This window comes from Muntiacus reevesi, chromosome 3, assembly GCF_963930625.1.
Source record: "Muntiacus reevesi chromosome 3, mMunRee1.1, whole genome shotgun sequence".
Taxonomy (NCBI): Eukaryota; Metazoa; Chordata; class Mammalia; order Artiodactyla; family Cervidae; genus Muntiacus; species Muntiacus reevesi.
The window spans coordinates 108397214-108413083 of record NC_089251.1 but is presented as its reverse complement, the minus strand read 5'-3'; the positions used below and the strand labels follow the sequence as shown (position 1 = coordinate 108413083).

Below are 15870 nucleotides of genomic sequence, written 5' to 3'. Positions count from 1 at the left end.
CTTCACCACAGACCCCTTTGTGTTCCTGCCCCCGCCCCGGAGGCGCACCAGCCGGCGGCGCTGAGCTCCCTCATTGGCTCAGCCGACGGCTTCCGCGATTGGCTTCTGAGCCGTCCGGTGCGGGGCGCCTCTTCTCGCTGCTATTGGTCGTGCGAGCTGCTCATCAGGCCGCCGCGCGAAGTGATTGCTCGGCCGCTCAGAGTCCCTGGAAGCAGTTCCGGGAAACCCCGCGTGCTGCCGGGATCGCGTCTCGGTCCGTGACGGGGGGGGAGGGGGTGGCGCGCGCGCCATTTCTAGTCGTTTTCAAAGCGCCTCGCGCTGGTTCTCACGGGCCCGGCCACCGGCCCCAGCTCTGTCCTGGTGAGTCTCGCGCCGGCCCGCGGGGGGAGGGGCCGGGAGCCCCGATCCGACCCTACCGGGCCCGGCCCGGACTCGGCGCCTGCTCCCCAGTTTCGTTTTCGCTCCGAGGCCCCCGGGGTGGGGGTGGGGATGGGCTGGGGGCGGCCGCGGCCTCGGCCGGCGGCTCAGCGGAGGGCCTAGCCGCCGCCGAAGAGCTTCCTCGCCCTCGCTCGTCCTCCCCGCTCCCCCCGCCACCCGCCGCCTCCCCTTCCAGCCCAGGCCCATGGTCCGGCCCGTCGGGCGCTCTCCGCGCGGCCTGCCGGGTCCGCCGCGCTTTTCCCGCCTCCGCCTGCCGCTCCACGCGGCCGAGTCGGCCGCTTTCAGTCCCGGTTTTAGGTAGACCCCATCGCCTCTCCCTGCCGGAGCCCCGCCTTGCTCCCCGTTCAGCCGGCCTAGCCGCGCGTGGGGTTTGTTGATGGTCAGGACCGGCATGGGCCGGGGTGGGCCGAGGACGGGATGCCAACCCGGGTGAACCGAGCCGGGAGAAAACTTTTGTATGAAGCAGCGGCCGAGAGGCCGGTGTGTGTAGGAAAAAGCCTCCTTTTCCCTTCCCCAGCCGCCCCCCCCACCCCAGTTCTGCATGCTGCAAGTCGAGATTTGAAGGAAAAAATGACTACTAGAGGCCATGAAACTTAGGCTTCGAGCGGCGCCTGAGATATCGCAGTCTAAATGCCATAGGCGCACTCTTTTGGAAAGGCGACTCTTTTTCTTCTGCGATAGAAACCGTATTGCCAGAATTTTAAGACTCGAAGAAGCCACGGGGATCTTGAAGGGTTCAGCCCCTTCCACACTACCTGTTTCAGATTTTTTGCTGTCCTCCGGAGTCTAAATTTATGTCTCATGAGTCAGTCATAGTAGGATAAGGGCTTGACACTCCTAAGCCATGAGAGAACCGTTAGTTTTCATTTCATTGGATCTTTGAAAGCTGGTCTCTTAAAATGAGAAGAATTTTCACGAGATGTTCAGAAAAAAAAAGTCAGGGAAGGGCTAGGGCCAGATTTCCCAAATCTCCCAGCAACCCTGTTTTAAATTTCTCCTTTTTGCAAAAGAAGTTTAGATCAAATAACATCAATCACATTAGTATATTTGCTGCATCCAGAAATATGGTTTGGCTGTGTGACATTGAATTGACACAAGAGTTTTAAATGGTCTCATATGGCATCAAAGTCTTTTTTTAAAATGAGCACATTAAATTTGGTTTGAAGAGAGCTTTTTCCTTGATCTGCAAGGTTTTGTTTTCTGGACTCTCTTAATAGTTGTACTTTTTTGTTAAAGTTTTCTGACATGTTTTTGAAAATTTCAACTGATTTCAGAATCAACTTGTAGAGAACCTTTGCAATGAATGGTAGTCATAAATATTTCTGTCTTGTGCTTAATACACAACTTGTCTTTTTGCTTTACACATACTTTAAAAAATACCACCTTAACAGATGTTCATTGAACTTTTCTGTTAAAAATTTGGTTTCTTTCCGTGATTGATAGTATTCCCAGGTGCAGTACCGCAAGGGTCTTGTGATACTGAGAACTTTTGAGTTCTAATGATCTATCTTATGGTCGTATTTGAGGGTGGGTGAGCATGGAAAACAACTATATGTTCCCAAAAATATTTTGGACTTGAATGCATCTTTATAGAAGTAGGTTGTACTAATCAGTAAACTATTCATCTTACACTATAAGTAGTTTCTTTATCAAAAGTGCCAGTTTTGAATGTTTTTGTTTTTGCCAGTTCATCAGAATTTGAGTTTTGCCTTGAGAAACATTTATCCACCCAGAGATGAACCACTGAGTCTGCCTCTATATAGACATTAGTGGGTTAGTAAGTCTTAATGTTTTGTAATCATAAGAAGTTATAATACTGTTTATCTTATTTTGAGAGTAACAGTTTGTGCATTTTCCTCTCTTCCTGCTTTCTATTATCTCCTTCTCAGTCTTCCTTTTTCATTAATTTCAACTAAATATCAGTGGCCTTTGAAGTTGTTTAAGTCAGAAAAACTGCACCTGGTGCATTTGCACAGTGTTTTGAGAAGCAGTCTGGACGTGTGGTTATCTTATGTATGGGTTTCAGTGCTTTTTAGGAAACTTGTATTTTCTTTATAGCTGTCTAGGTATCTTCAGTTTCATCAGGAAAAGTAGGCTTTTCCTTGAAATCCACCTTCATGTCTTTTATTTCAGTATTTGTTGCAATGTCTTTATTCTGCTGCTTATTATCTTTATTACATTATAATTTCACCACAGACAAATGCACTTTAATTCCCTATGTTTTGAGGAGTTAGTATAGAGACTGGCCTTGTATGGTTTTATTATTTAATCTTTCTTCAGGGAGTTGATCCATTTCAGCATTACGTAGAAGTTGAACACCCAAAATGATTTGGGTAGGTAAATCTGAGACATCTGACCTAAGTTTAAAAAGAAGCAACCTTAACTATAGCTCACTTTTTATTTTATGTGGACTTAAAACAATCATTTAGCTTTTAAACCTGGTCATTTTTTCTTTTAAATCTGTGAATGGGAATAGCAAATTAATTTTAGAACAAAAATTAATGTCAAGTTGTGTTTTTTAAGTTAAGTGGAGAAAACCCAAACCAGCAGCATGTTGAACTAGAGACCACAGGGCATTTATTTCACACCTATGTTGAATTTGAAGCAGAGCTAGTAAAGTTGGAAAGTCCTTGAGCCTTAAGTTGTCTGTGGGTGTTCATTCTGTTTTTAAACCAGACTTTTTAAAACTGTTTAAGAATTGAGAGCCGAGGGGCTTTTTAGGATTTTGTGGTGATCTGTTGATGAGCTCGTCAGGACACAACTGCTGCTTTTGTTAATCAGTGATTCTATCTTAAATAAATTCAAGCTTTTATCTAACCTAGTGTACATGAAGTTCCTTAAAGATGCAACACTTCCATGTACATTTCTCATGGTTTTACAGAATTCTCGCAAATTTAGGTCAGATACATCAGAAAAGCCATCAGAAATAATATTCGATAGAGGTTATTAGCAGCATGTATACAAATTAGATAAATCATGCATTGTCCTACAAACTAGTTATTTCTGGCTTAATGTAATATAGCTCCTGAATTTTTTCCAGCAGCATAATAAAATGGCTAATCAGGTGAATGGTAATGCGGTACAGTTAAAAGAAGAGGAAGAACCAATGGATACTTCCAGTGTAAATCACACAGAACACTACAAGACACTGATAGAGGCAGGCCTCCCTCAGAAGGTGGCAGAAAGACTTGATGAAATATTTCAGACAGGTATAATATACATTTCTTGTTTCTGACTGGTTATGAAAGTGAGGGCAAACCACTTTGAATTTTATAGATTTTTTAAGGTTAAATATTACTGTTTCTGACCTGTGTAGAGCTGAATGTTACTTTCCCTTCATTGAGGGCATATTGGGTTTGACTTTGATATTCTTATTTCATTATTTTGAAGCCTTAGTGTTGAATATGCAGTCTGAGTTGTTTCAGAACAGTACATCAATTTGTCTTAGATTTACCATCAATTAAAATGTGTTTCAGCATATCAAATTTTACATTTTTTTCTTAATCTAAATCAGTTGTCATTTTGCTTTTACTTTTCTACCTTTAGCTTCTTAATATGATTGTAAAAATAGCTTAGGTCTTATTAGGTGGCATAATAAGAGGACTAGTTAGATGGTATTGTCTGAAATGATAATAAAATGTCAGACTCCTTGAGAGTTTGTGGCCTGTCCAGTTTGTAACAAACAGAAATCTACAACTCTCAGTAATTTGGAAGTGTTTGGCTTGTAACAGCTGTGTTTTTTTTTTTTTTTTTTTAATCTAGAATCCCATGGTTAAGTGCTTAAGCAAATTTGAAAATTTTAATATGGTTGTTGTAAGTGGTTTGAAGTTCTAAAGAGGGAGAGAAATATATATACCATTAGAGAGCATTGTTCATAAATAAATGTGTCCTCCCCCTTTGGGGCCATTAGATGGAAACGTTCTTCCTCTGTGTTTTGTGTGCCTGTCCAGATTTTGGGAGAGAAAATGGAATTGTCTCACAAACTGTGTCTTAAGTACTGTAGTAACAAATACCTAGCTTTTTGTCCTTATTTATTTATTTATTTTTAAATCCGAGAAGCTCAAGCTAAAGCTCATTTAGACACTAAAATGTCTTCTCAGACTGACTCCTGGGTGATGGTCCCTTTGAAAATCAGTGCTCAAGAACTTTCTTTGATGTTCTGCCATAGAGAATTGGCAGTGATCTGCTTAGAGATGCTCTCTTGTAGAGTGTTTTGTTATTGATAAGAGGTTGATGGCTTGGGTGTAGGGTTGGATTGACAGAATGGATTGATGGGTATCCTGAGTTGTGACTTTGGGTGGTGATATGGAATAGTCAGGTAAGGAAATGGCCAATTATTTTGGCATGCTCATTTTGAGCTCTTAAATCATGACTTTTTTTTTTCTTTAAGTAACTTTGCAAGTGTTATTATTTATTATGGAATAAAGTTCTTTTTGGCTTTACCAAAATGGAGTCACTTTTGATGTTAGTTCATATGGACTTGGGGCTTTTAATCTGCCAAATATTTCCATTTTACGTTGGGTCAGTTCTGAAATATATTCAGAAATATAAAATTTAACAGACTTAAATTATATTTAAACATAGTAGATGTTCTGTGTGCAGTTAAATATAGTATATGTATATATAGAATGCAGTGCATATATTTTCTGTATACTTTGCTTGTAAGTCCATAGTAAAGTCCTTTTAATGCCATTTGAAAAAAAAATTGTCATTGTTGACAGTGTTGTTAATGCTACAGCATCTTTTAAAATCTCAGCGTGACACTTGTGAAGAACAAAAAATGCCTTAAAATATGACTTTTCGGAATTGATTAGTCAAGCTGCACTTGCATTTATAGGAAAAATTTAAAATTTAATGTGAAATATGCCTTTCCACATTCTGACTGCAGCAAAGTAGATGCTCAAAACAAATGAAATTTCATTTTATCTTTGGTGCTAAGGAGGGAAAGCCATTTGACACTTTTTGGAGAGTGGGAAGAATTATTTAACAAAAATAATTCATTTTTTCCCCCACTTCTTGGGTGGTTAGCAACAACTCCAGCAGTCCATATAATTTGAAGATTGATCCTTGGGAAGTAGTGTTTTTTTTTTTTTTTTTTAAACCACTCTAACATAATCAGAAGTTATTATTTTAATGCTTATTCTGTAGTACAGTGTGTATGTACATCAGATTTAACTTCCAAGATTTAAACATTTTGCCGAGTGGGAAATGGGGTTAGAATTTTTTTTTGTGGGATGTGGGGATTGAGATTTATGTTTATAGGTGTTAACATTGTGTCTTCTGTTTTCATATTTGTACTCTTGATCTTTCTATATAGTATTTGTATAGCTGACCTATATGCTTATAGTTGAATGAAAATGTAGTTAGTGATAGTATTGAATATAGCAATTCTTGATGGAACATTGATAGCACAGTTTAGACTATCCTCTTTGTTACAATAATGTTACCCGTTTTCAATTTAATTTTTAGGATTGGTAGCTTATGTCGATCTTGATGAAAGAGCAATTGATGCTCTCAGGGAATTTAATGAAGAAGGAGCTCTGTCTGTACTACAGCAGTTCAAGGAAAGTGACTTATCACATGTTCAGGTAAGGACATTATCCAGAAAAGTCTTTGAGCAACTAATGATCTGAAATTATTTTACTATTAGTTTTTTTCCTGTGGATAAGTGGTATTTTTTATTTGTGACTACTTCTTCTTTAAAAAAGTTAGCTTAAAAAAATCTACATGGCAAAAAGTTTTCAGAAATGCAAGTGTAAAGTAAAAGTCTCCCACTTCTTGTGACATTTTTGGATTATGTGAAACTGTTTTGTTATCTTAGAGGGAAAGAGTGTAGATAGGAATAGTTTCAGGACATCTGGCAAAAATAGCCCAGATGCCTTTAAATATCAGCAAATGGAAGAGTATTTTGCCAGTGCTGAAGGTAAGCTCCCCAGAGGTCTTACATGTCTTAAGTGCTGTCAGTTCCAGTCTCTGGCACATAGCAACCACTCATCAAGTATTTGTTGAGTTAATAAATGAGTAAATATTTTCTTTAAATTCTGTTCTTCTGAAATTTAGATTTAATTGTATATTTGACCCTTCAACAATTCCTGATAATTCTTTTTCATTGAATTACTTGGCTGTTCTAGAACAAAAGTGCATTTTTATGTGGAGTTATGAAGACCTACAGGCAAAGGGAGAAACAGGGGAGCAAGGTGCAAGAGTCCACGAAGGGACCCGATGAAGCAAAGATCAAGGTAAAACTTGACTTGGGTAGTTGTAATGAAGTTAAATGTAATTATGAGACCCAATGCTCTAGAAATACTTATTTCTTTGGGTGGGTCAGGTCTTGGTGGTGGCACGAGGGATCTTCCTTGCATGATGTGTGGTCTTGCATTGCGGTGCAAGGGCTTCTCTGCAGTTGCAGTGCTCTGACAGAGTGCATAATGCCTGGAACGTAGGGAGATCAGTATAACTATGAGCCATTATTGTTACTGTTATTATTATTTAGATAAACTGAAAGGAAAATACAGGGCCTTTAGTGTATCCTAAAGGAGATCAGTCCTGGGTGTTCATTGGAGGGACTGACGTTGAAGCTGAAACTCCAATGCTTTGGCCGCCTGATGCGAAGAGCTGACTCATTGGAAAAGACCCTGATGCTGGGAAAGATTGAGGGCAGGAGGAGAAGGGGACGACAGAGGATGAGATGGTTGGATGGCATCACCAACTCGATGGACATGGGTTTGGGTAGATTCCGGGAGTTGGTGATGGACAGGGAGGCCTGGCGTGCTGCGGTTCATGGGGTCGCAAAGAGTTGTACATGACTGAGCAATTGAACTGAACTGAACTGAGTGAACCACATACTTTGGTTAAATGGGTATTGATGTTTTGCTGTAGTGATAGACTTTTCAATTTGAAATAGTTAATGTTGAAGTTTGTACAGTTCCATCATGTTTTAGACAAGAAATTCAACTTAAAATTTTTACCCCTTTGTACCTTTTTTTCCTCATGTGGAAAATGGCACACTTCCATTCTTATATCTTAAATAATGGGTGAGAACTTTATTTGCTATAATGGTTATTCTTTTTTTTAAACTTCTGTTCATAGAATAGGTATATGTTATTTCCTTAAAACTGGCTATCTGCTCTTGAGAAGGTGCATATTGCATATGTAATATGTGTATACTACATATTATACAAGTAATGGATAATATACATATTTTGTGTCAATGGTAGAAGAATGGAGGGTCTAAGATAATTGTAATCCCAGGGCTATCCAGAGGTATTTTTTAAAACTATTGAACTTGATGTCATCTAAAATTTCTCGATGCTCTAACATTCTGTGGTTTTTTAAAACCTGAAGTGTGAAATCCTCCCATTCCTAGATAGATTGCCTTTCTTTTTTTCCATTATGTCTTTGTTCTGTAGGCCTTTCATATGAACATAAACCCTTAAGGGCAAGGACAGTATCATGTTTTCTATGATTCCTCTTAATACCTCATATGATGTTGTGAGGAAGGTTGGAAATGAGGAAACAGTTTATTTTTTGAAACCTGAGAGTATATTCCTTTGGTAATTGCCAAGTATTTTGAGTCTGTGCTGTATGAGAAATGGTCTGGTTCTTACGAAGCTTATGGTATAGGAGTACAAAACAACAGGATCAAACAAAATAAAGTTTAAATTATTTGAGTACAATAGAAAGTCAGAGTAGGATGATGTGAGAAATAGTAAATGAAAGTAGCTGCCTAAAAGACCTAGGACTTCTGATTTCTTCTTGTTTTTAAGGATAGAGAACATTTTATTTGAAAAGAATCACTTGTGGATGTAAGTATGGTATGTAAAGGGAACAAATAAGGGAAAAATCTGATGTAGAGGGGATACAAAAGGAGGCATACTGTGGTATGTAAGTATGAACAGATAGCTTGGGGTCAGCTTATGTTGAAGTGTTAGTAATCCTTCTCCCTGTTTTTCTTTTCTCATTAAAAAAGACGATGTGTGCTCAGAGACTTAATTTGCCTACAGTTCTCCATTAAATGTCTGGAAAGGAGAAGTAAAAGTCTATGTGTGTGAGAAGAACCAGTGTGAATTCTGTGATTTTTTTTTTTCTTTTCTTCCCCCTTGACTAAAATACTAAAATATTGGGATGCCTTTTGGAAAATATTTATATTTTGATTTGTGTGTGTATTTGTGTGATATTTAACACTCAGATATTAACGATTATGTATAATTGTCTGTAGGCCTTACTTGAAAGGACCGGTTACACCTTGGATGTGACCACAGGACAGAGGAAGTATGGTGGTCCCCCCCCAGACAGTGTGTATTCTGGCGTGCAACCTGGAATCGGGACAGAAGTAAGTGTTCTTCAGCCTTTGGCTGAAATCTTTCCACTTTGTAAATATTTCTGTCTATTGTATGATGGGAAAAATAACTTCCATTTTTTCAAAGAGTAGCCCTAACTTTTGCTTTGGTATCCATTTGTATTTTGCTGTCATCGTAAGTAGGGATAATCCTGTGAATGGTAGATACCTAAACACTTTGTAAAGGAATGTATAGAGTTCTTGGAACTGGTTGCTAGAACTATGCAACTGGCGACACAGCATTTTAGGTCCTTGGGATGAGGTTGTTAAGGAGAAGCAATTGCTTTATTCTGTTTTTCTTTTATGTCAAAATGGTGCTTGTCATCTCTCCTTGACCCTCCCCTCTCTGTGTTTACAGAGAGATTTATTGAAGGGAATGGGTTGCACATGGGAACGATGTAGAATCAAATAAAAGGTTGAGCACGTTGGTCTATACTTGAAAGAAGGAGTCCCTTCTCCATCTGTGTGTTCATGAGGGTTTCTTCATATGCTTTTATGTTAGACTATTCTAATCCTTTAAATGGAGAACACTGAATGCCCAAAGAGAAGTCCTGTTGTTGCAGGTACCTTTTCTGATTTGATGTCTCCATTGTCTTTTTAGTGCCTAGCATAATGCCAGGAGTATAGTAGGACAGATAATTGGTGGTTATGGTTTGTTTTCTTTGAATACTGTAATCATGACTTCATAACTTAAAATTAGATTAAATGATAATCTTAACAGGATTTTCTTTAAAGCAGAGTGAAGGGGGTAGTTCCTTAAGTGATGGTGTCAGTTAAAATATTTAGGTGGTATTATGTATCTCCTACTTATTAGAATTTTAAGAAATTCTATTATTCAAACATTATCAGTGACACCCTTCTGAGTGCTGAAATTTAACTTTTGAGGTAGCCCAAAGCACAGATTGTTATTTCTAGTTTGTGAGTATGTAAATAAAGACATCACCATTTAATGTAACTTTTCAGATCTATATCAGAACTAATTTTAATTATGTTCTCTGTATATAAACATACATTTATTGGTGGTTGTTCCCTGAGCTGCTTTTATGCTTTATTATAGTTAGTATTCTGTTTCTTAATATTTAACATTATTAAAAGGACTCTAGGCCTTTTTATGATACCTGAATCAGGTACATATGCTTGTTTTTGAATTTCAAAAAAACTACTGTAAATTACTTGCTGCTATATAATTATTGATAGAGTTGGGATTGGGACTCTAAGCCATCTACATTCCTTTTAGGAGAAAGTGTCATTGAAACATAATATACTCATGGTTGTCCTCTCGTTAATTCCCTGACACCATACTTTAATGTTCTGCTTATGTTGTGAAGTGAAGTGAAGTCACTCAGTCGTGTCCAACTCTTTGCGACCCCATGGACTGTAGCCTAACAGGATCCTCCATCCATGGGATTTTCCAGGCAAGAATACTGGAGTGGGTTGCCATTTCCTTCTCCAGGGGATCTTCCCGACCCAGGGATCGAACCTGGGTCTCCCACATTGTAGACAGCCGCTTTACTGTCTGAGCCACCAGGGAAGTCCACTTATGTTGTGAACCCTTTCAAATCTACATTTACATTTCATTTTTAAAGAATATGGAGGGACTTTCCTGGTACTCCAGTGTAAGTTAAGACTCTGTGGTCCCAGTGCAGGGGGCACGGGCTCAACCCCTGGTTGGGGAACTGAGATTCTTCATGCCACGTGGTGCGGCCAAAAGAATAATAAACAGTATGGAAATATAACTCAGCTTTCTTACAGGGACTCCTGTACTATATGTGTTTTTTTTCTAATGGTTTTAAATTTGCACCTAAGCCCTCATGTAAAGTGAATAAAAAATGGAATTGTTCCTTTGCCTTTTTCTTGTTCCTGAGACAAGTTGAAACACCTCCAAGAGGGGAATACATTTTGAAAAAGTTATCTGTAGTATACCATTCATCATATGATATCCTTATTAATTATTTCACTTTCTTAGTCTTGTTTCTTTGGCTAGTTATAAAATCCTTAGAAATAAAAGTTGTGTCATACAGTTTTGTTCTTCACAGTGCCCAATATTGCCTACTGTAAAATTGGTTGTATCTATTTTGTAATTAATCGAAATAAATTTTGTTAGCCTGTTAGGTAGGTTCATTAATGAGCTCTTTAATGGAGACTTGTTTTATCTTTGCTCTATGTAGATAAGGGACTGGTGTGCTGCAGTCCATGGAGTCGCAAAGAGTCTGACACTACTGAGCGACTGAACTGAACTGATGTAGACAGGGAGGGATTTGCTAGTACTTTTAAGATTTCACTGGAAGTTCTTCATTTAATAAACTGTTCTGAGTACCCAGTTAAAAACAAATCGTATTTTAAATGTAAAATTTTTTTCAGTTCAATTCAGTTCAGTCACTCAGTCATGTACGACTTTTTGTCACCCCATGGACTGCAGCACGCCAAGCGTTCCTTTCCATCACCAACTTCCGGGAGCTTGCTCAAACTCATGTCCATTGAGTCGGTGATGCCATCCAACCATCTCATCCTCTGTTGTCCCCTTCTCCTGCCTTCAGTCTTTCCCAGCATCAGGGTCTTTTCTAATGAGTCAATTCTTCGCATCAGTTGACCTAAGTATTAGAGTTTCAGCTTTAGTGTCTGTCCTTCCAGTGAATATTCAGGACTGACTTCCTTTAGGATTGACTGGTTTGATCTTCTTGCAGATTTTATATTTCACTCCCTCTGTAGAAGAAAGATGTGTTTTTCTGTATGTTAGTTATGTGCAGCAGATATGGTTGCAGCAAAAATCCCTATATGAGATCAGCAGCCTAAAGCACTCCTGTCAAGCAATTTGGTGCAACAAAATTGCAGTGTAAAAGTTTGGATTCCTCCCTTAAGTTCAGATTTCATGAGATTTGGCCCATAGTTGTTGAAGATTAAAGTTTTGAAAATTAGGAGTGTTTTAATATATTGGATTGATGATAGATTTAGTAAAGTAATTGATTTTAATTGATATCACTTTTGATGCTCCAAGATTTGGGGTTTTGTTCCTCTATGACTCATTGCAGTTACTAAAAATTACTAATAGCTCTTGATTGAGAAAGTTGAAATTAGGGTCAGTGCCTCATACTGACAGTTTTGAAAGTAAGTTATGAGAAGACAATGAAGTTTTATCTTTGGATAAAATCTACTGTAAATTAACCGTATGGTGAATACTCATTAATGGACCTTGTTGCTAAGCATTGACCTTGAGATGAGAAATATACAAGAATGAGAATACCAATTTTGAAAAGTATTTTTTTTGGTGTGCCTTGGCTCTCAGACCTAGTATGGCTATAGTATTTTTGTATCCTTTTTCCCCTTTTTATTCCAGTTTTACTGAGAAATACTTGACATACAGCACTATATAAGTTTAAGGTGTACAGCTTAATGGTTTGACTTACATGGTCATGAAGTGATGACCACACTAAGTTTAGTAGGCATCCGTCACCTTATCAAATTAAATAGAAAAAAATAATGGTTTTTCCTTGTGATGAGAACTCAGGATTTACTGTTAGCAACTTTCTTATATAACAGAGCAGTGTTAGTTATATTTATCATGTTGTACATTGTATCCCTAGTTATAACTGGAGGTTTGTAACTTTCTTTAATTACTTTCATCCAGATCCTTCTCCTGCCAACCCCACCTCCGGTCACCACAAATTGATCTCTGTTTGTATGAGTTTGTTTTCTGTTTGGTTTTGAAGTTTAGTTGACCTTTAACACTGTTAGTTCCAGGTGCGCAGCATGGTGATGTGATATTCCTGTGGTTCCAGAACGATCATCATACGTCTAGTTATTGCGGGTCACAGTGCCTGTCTATTCTTCAGCTGGTTTTGTAAAACTCTGTTTCATTGACATAAATGTAATCTCCATGCAGATCATGTCTATATTGATAATAAGCTCTGTATATTGGATTTAACTCTTTGTTTTATTAGCTAGTTGAAGTGTTGAAAAGAAACAGGATGTTTAACAGACCTATAAGTATATGACTTTATAGCGTCTGATTTGCATTATATATAAAGAAAAGCTGCTGTGTTTGCAAAAATAGCAAGTAGAAGCTGGATAGTGGAGCAACCGCTGTAGATAATCAGAAGCACTGTGGAGCTGCCTGGTTACTTCCGTTGATTCCTTCCAGAGCCTTCGGGGCTTCCTCTGTTACTGTTGGAGTAATCAGTGGGTAGACAGCAGCCAAAACTTGTTCAAAACCTTAATGTCTAATGAGTAAAGGGAGAACAGTTGTTCGGGTATTCCCTGGATTCTGTTGGTTCTGGTGGGGAGGGTTAACCTGCACATGACTGAGTGTTTACTCTGGACGGCTCATACGGAGCCAGAATGGCACAGGGACCAACACAGTAATAAAAGGAAACCATTTATGTTACATTTCAGTTCATTAAAAACTGAGCTTAAAAAACTTTAAAAAGAGGGATGCTTAGTGAGTTTTTGAGTACTGTGTATTTTCAGCCTTTTAAAGTTCTTTTAAAGTCCTTAGTTAAACTGATCTTGAATGAGACCATCTCCTGTTTCTCAAGCAAATCAGTGTTTTTGGCCTGTTTCTTCATGGACCCCAGTGATTATAACATTGGGCATAGGTTTGTTGATGTTTCTTTTATTTTTGTTTATATGTTTATTTTTGTCCATGCCATGTGCGGCATATGGGATCTTAGTTCCCTGACCAAGGATCAAACCCTTGCCCCTTGCAGTGGAATTGCAGAGTGCTAACCACTGGACTGCCAGAAAATTCCTTGATATTTCTTTTCTTTTTTTTTTTTTTGTGGGGACATTGATTTTGTATATTTTATTGCTAACCTGTAACCAAACCCTCCTCCCAGCTGTGTAACCTTCTCTCGGTATTCAAGCACATTGCTGCTGCTGCTGCTGCTGCTGCTGCTAAGTCGCTTCAGTCGTGTCCGACTCTGTGCGACCCCATAGACGACAGCCCACCAGACTCTGTCGTCCCTGGGATTCTCCAGGCAAGAACACTGGAGTGGATTGCCATTTCCTCCAATGCATGAAAGTGAAAAGTGAAAGTGAAGTCGCTCAGTCGTGTCTGATTCCTAGCGACCCCATGGATTGCAGCCTACCAGGCTCCTCCTTTCATGGGATTTTCCAGGCAAGAGTACTGGAGTGGGGGGCCATTGCCTTCTCCGTGATATTTCTTTTAAAATAGAACAGTATTCTTGTGAAAAAGCTGCAGTGTCAGGTGGACTTCTAACATTCATATGATCATGTAGAGTACAAGAAGCTTACTGTTCTGATTTCTTTCTAATCAATCAATTGCTTTTCCTGAATATACAGATCTTTTCAAGTATGCTTAATGAAGTAGACCTGAATGGTTCTGAAAATATACACATGTGTTAAGAAAGTGGTAGAATAGTCTGACACTTAGATTCCTCATTTAGCTGTGTTCAACTGTGTATTTTTTAAATATTTGTTTGTTTTTTGTCTGTACCAGGTCTTAGTTGAAGCACACAGGATCTTCCTTGCAGTGTATAGGCTTTTCTCCAGTTGTGCTTGGGCTCTGTCCAGAGAGCTGACTCAGTAGTTGCTGCACGTGGTCTTGGGAGCTTAGTTACCTGACAGGGGATCAAACCCATGTCCCCTGCATTGGAAGGCGGATTCTTAACCAGCAGGGAAGTCCCTCAAGAGTCTTCTCATAGTGCCACTGTATGTGCTGTCTTTGCTTTTGCATGCATTTGTAATGGGTAGGGAGAGAATACGAATGATGAATGGTGTAATTATGAAGCATCACTGCATTATAATAGAAATGATATAAAGCTGAATTTACTTCCCAGAACAGTTTTAAAATATTCAAATAACAAATATTCTCAAATACAAAGATATTCTAACCAGGCTAGACTTAGGTGTGGCCAGAGCCTAGCAACACTAAAAAATACGTTTCAGAATTAATACCAATTACTCTTGTGTTCACAACAAACTGTTTAAAATTCTTAAAGAGATGGGAATACCAGACCCCCTGACCTGCCTCTTGAGAAATCTGGATGCATGTCAAGAAGCAACAGTTACAACTGGACATGGAACAACAGACTGGTTCCAAATTGAGAAAGGAGTACGTCAAGGCTGTATATTGTCTCCCTGCTTATTTAACTTATATGCAGAGTACATCTTGAGAAATGTTGGACTGGATGAAGCACAAGCTAGAATCAAGATTGGCAGGAGAAATATCAGTAATCTCAGATATGCAGATGACACCACATTTATGGCAGAAACGAAGAAGAACTAAAGGCCGTCTTGATGAAAGTGAAAGGAGAGTGAAAATTTGGCTTAAAACTCAACATTCAGAAAACTAAGATCATGGCATCCAGTCCCATCACTTCATGGCAAATAGATGGGGAAACAATGGAAACAGTGACAGACTTTATTTTGGGGGGTTGCAAAATCACTGTAGATGGTGAATGCAGCCATGAAATTAAAAGACGCTTGCTCCTTGGAAGAAAAGCTATGACCAACCTAGATAGCATATTAAAAAGCAGAGACATTACTTTGCCAACAAAAGTCTGTCTAGTCAAAGCTTTGGTTTTTCCAGTAGTCATATATGGATGTGAGAGTTGGATTATAAAGAAAGCTGAGGGTTGAAGAATTGATGCTTTTGAACTGTGGTGTTGGAGAAGATTCTTGAGAGTCCCTTGGATTGTAGGGAGATCCAACCAGTCCATCCTCAGGGAAATCAGTCCTGAATATTCATTGAAAGGACAGATGCTGAAGCTGAAACTCTAATACTTTGGCCACCTGATGTGAAAAACTGACTCCTTGGAAAAGACCCTGATGCTGGGGAAGATTGAAGACAGGAGGAAAAGGGGACAACAGAGGATGAGATGGTTGGATGGTGTCACCAACTCAATGGACTTGAGTTTGAGTAAGCTCTGGGAGTTGGTGATGGACATGGAGGCCTGGCATGCTGCAGTCCATGGGGTCTCAAAGAATCTGACACAACTGAGCGACTGAACTAAACTACTCTTGTGTATTTTTTGTCTCAGGATGCCTTTTATCAGTAGGTTTTTTTTTTTTTTTTTTTTTTTTTTAAGTGCTGTGCCCTGTTAATCAGTGTTAATATATAGAGTTGTGAATGCTAT

General features: G+C 39.0%; 1 protein-coding gene across 2 annotated transcripts in view; it reads left to right on the top strand.

Moving 5' to 3' along the window:
* Nucleotides 1-225: 225 nt before the first annotated feature.
* The window catches only part of HNRNPR (heterogeneous nuclear ribonucleoprotein R), a 34282-nt gene continuing 18637 nt past the window's right edge, over nt 226-15870 (top strand). Inside the window, exons 1-5 of one of the 2 annotated variants that reach the window (XM_065930029.1) lie at nt 238-360; nt 3479-3647; nt 5908-6026; nt 6570-6677; nt 8657-8770. In XM_065930029.1, the coding sequence (XP_065786101.1) occupies nt 3491-3647; nt 5908-6026; nt 6570-6677; nt 8657-8770 (498 nt within the window). In that variant the 5' untranslated portion in view covers nt 238-360; nt 3479-3490. Of the gene's footprint in view, nt 361-3478; nt 3648-5907; nt 6027-6569; nt 6678-8656; nt 8771-15870 lie in introns of both variants that reach the window. The other variant, XM_065930030.1, reaches the window with a different exon arrangement.